Below are 1,600 nucleotides of genomic sequence, written 5' to 3'. Positions count from 1 at the left end.
ATTTTTTTTTTTTTTTTTTTTTTTTTTTTTTTTGTATTATAAATTTTAAAAGGATAATATAACAATATTACATAGCAAATACATACATAATATATATATATATATGTATGTATAATAAATAATAATGTCGATATTTTAATGAAATAAAAAAAAATTCTTTTATAATACAAAAATATTCTTTTTATTAAATTATGTATATATATATATATATATATATGTATATATAATTATTTATATATACTATCATCATAATCATATTGAAAAATATTTATAAGCTCATGTATGTTACAAAAAAAAGAAAAAACGAAAAAATGAGTTCTAAAAAAAATTGATTTGCTATACATAAATATCATTCGCCAACATTTTAAGTGCATTTTTTAAACTTGGTGACATTATTTGATTTTGCTCGAATATTTTAAGTTGTTCATTAATTTGGTTTATGTCTTTCATTTCCTGTGGATTGTTATTTTTTAAAATATTTGTATTATCTGTACAAATATTTTTTCTTATAAGATTGCGATTTTTACAAAATATATTATATTCATTAGTTTCCTCCTTTATTTGTTCAATTAATTTTGTATTATGTGAATTTATTTTCTCCGCATTTTTATGGATAGTCATATTATTATTATATTCCTTTGTATATATATTTTTTTTAATATATATATTGTTTAGTTCATCAAATTTATCATTTTCTTTTTTTTCATTTGAAATATTAATTATTTCTTCGTTCGATGATAAATCCTTCTTTAATAATATCTCGTCATGGTTTTCGCTTGGTAATATCTCAACATTATTTTTAGATATAAATGTATTACCTGATGTAGTCATATAATCCAAATTGAATTCACCTTTTGTATTTATATAATTTTTTTCATTTAAGACATGTTCCTTGTAATTTTTAATTAATTCTTCTTTCACCCTTCTATGACAATCATCCATATAATTATTATTATTATTATTATTATTCTCATTATCATTATCATTATTATTATTATCATTATTCTCCTTATAATCAGCATTTACATTTACATTCATACAATATGACATTACCTTTTCAGGTAATGAATATAAAGGCTTAATATCATTTATGATATCCTTATTACTGTTTTGTTTCCTATACTTATAAGATTTATCCAAATTTATATTACGCTGGACTTTCAAATGAACATTTTTTATTAAATTCGTTGAAGCAGGTAATTGTAATATAGGGGGGACAACTTCTGGGTTCAAAGGATTCATTAAAGGAGCTTTTAATAAATCAATATCTCCTATACCATTGATAGCACCTAATGTATATGCTCTTTCTTTTTTTTTGTCTAGATAATATGGATATTGTATAAAACCTGTTCTCTTTGTATCTTTTATATGTTCATTATCTATTATTTTATTTTTTTTCCCATTTTTTTTTTCTATACTTTTTTCCTCCTCATCACCTAACTTTTCTTCATTTTGTAAATAACTAACCATATATTTTAAATTCTCATCGTAATTTTTCATTCTTTTTTTTTTTTTTTTTTTTTTTTTGGAGTATTAATTTAGAATTTTTTAAAAAAATTTTATTTTTCCAAGGAAAAAAAAAAAAAAATATTTTTTAAAA

General features: G+C 19.6%; 1 protein-coding gene across 1 annotated transcript; it reads right to left on the bottom strand.

Moving 5' to 3' along the window:
• Nucleotides 1-336: 336 nt before the first annotated feature.
• PRSY57_0626000 (hypothetical protein) lies at nt 337-1,500 on the bottom strand (the record flags this gene model as incomplete). The annotated part of the gene is made up of 1 exon (XM_012906633.2): nt 337-1,500. One exon carries the CDS (start codon nt 1,498-1,500, stop codon nt 337-339), a length of 1,164 nt encoding a protein of 387 aa, XP_012762087.2.
• Between the last annotated feature and the right edge of the window lie 100 nt (nt 1,501-1,600).

The sequence above is a fragment of the Plasmodium reichenowi genome, chromosome 6 (genome assembly GCF_001601855.1).
Source record: "Plasmodium reichenowi strain SY57 chromosome 6, whole genome shotgun sequence".
Taxonomy (NCBI): Eukaryota; Apicomplexa; class Aconoidasida; order Haemosporida; family Plasmodiidae; genus Plasmodium; species Plasmodium reichenowi.
The sequence above is the reverse complement of the archived record's forward strand: the minus strand, read 5'-3'. Positions and strand labels throughout refer to the sequence as shown.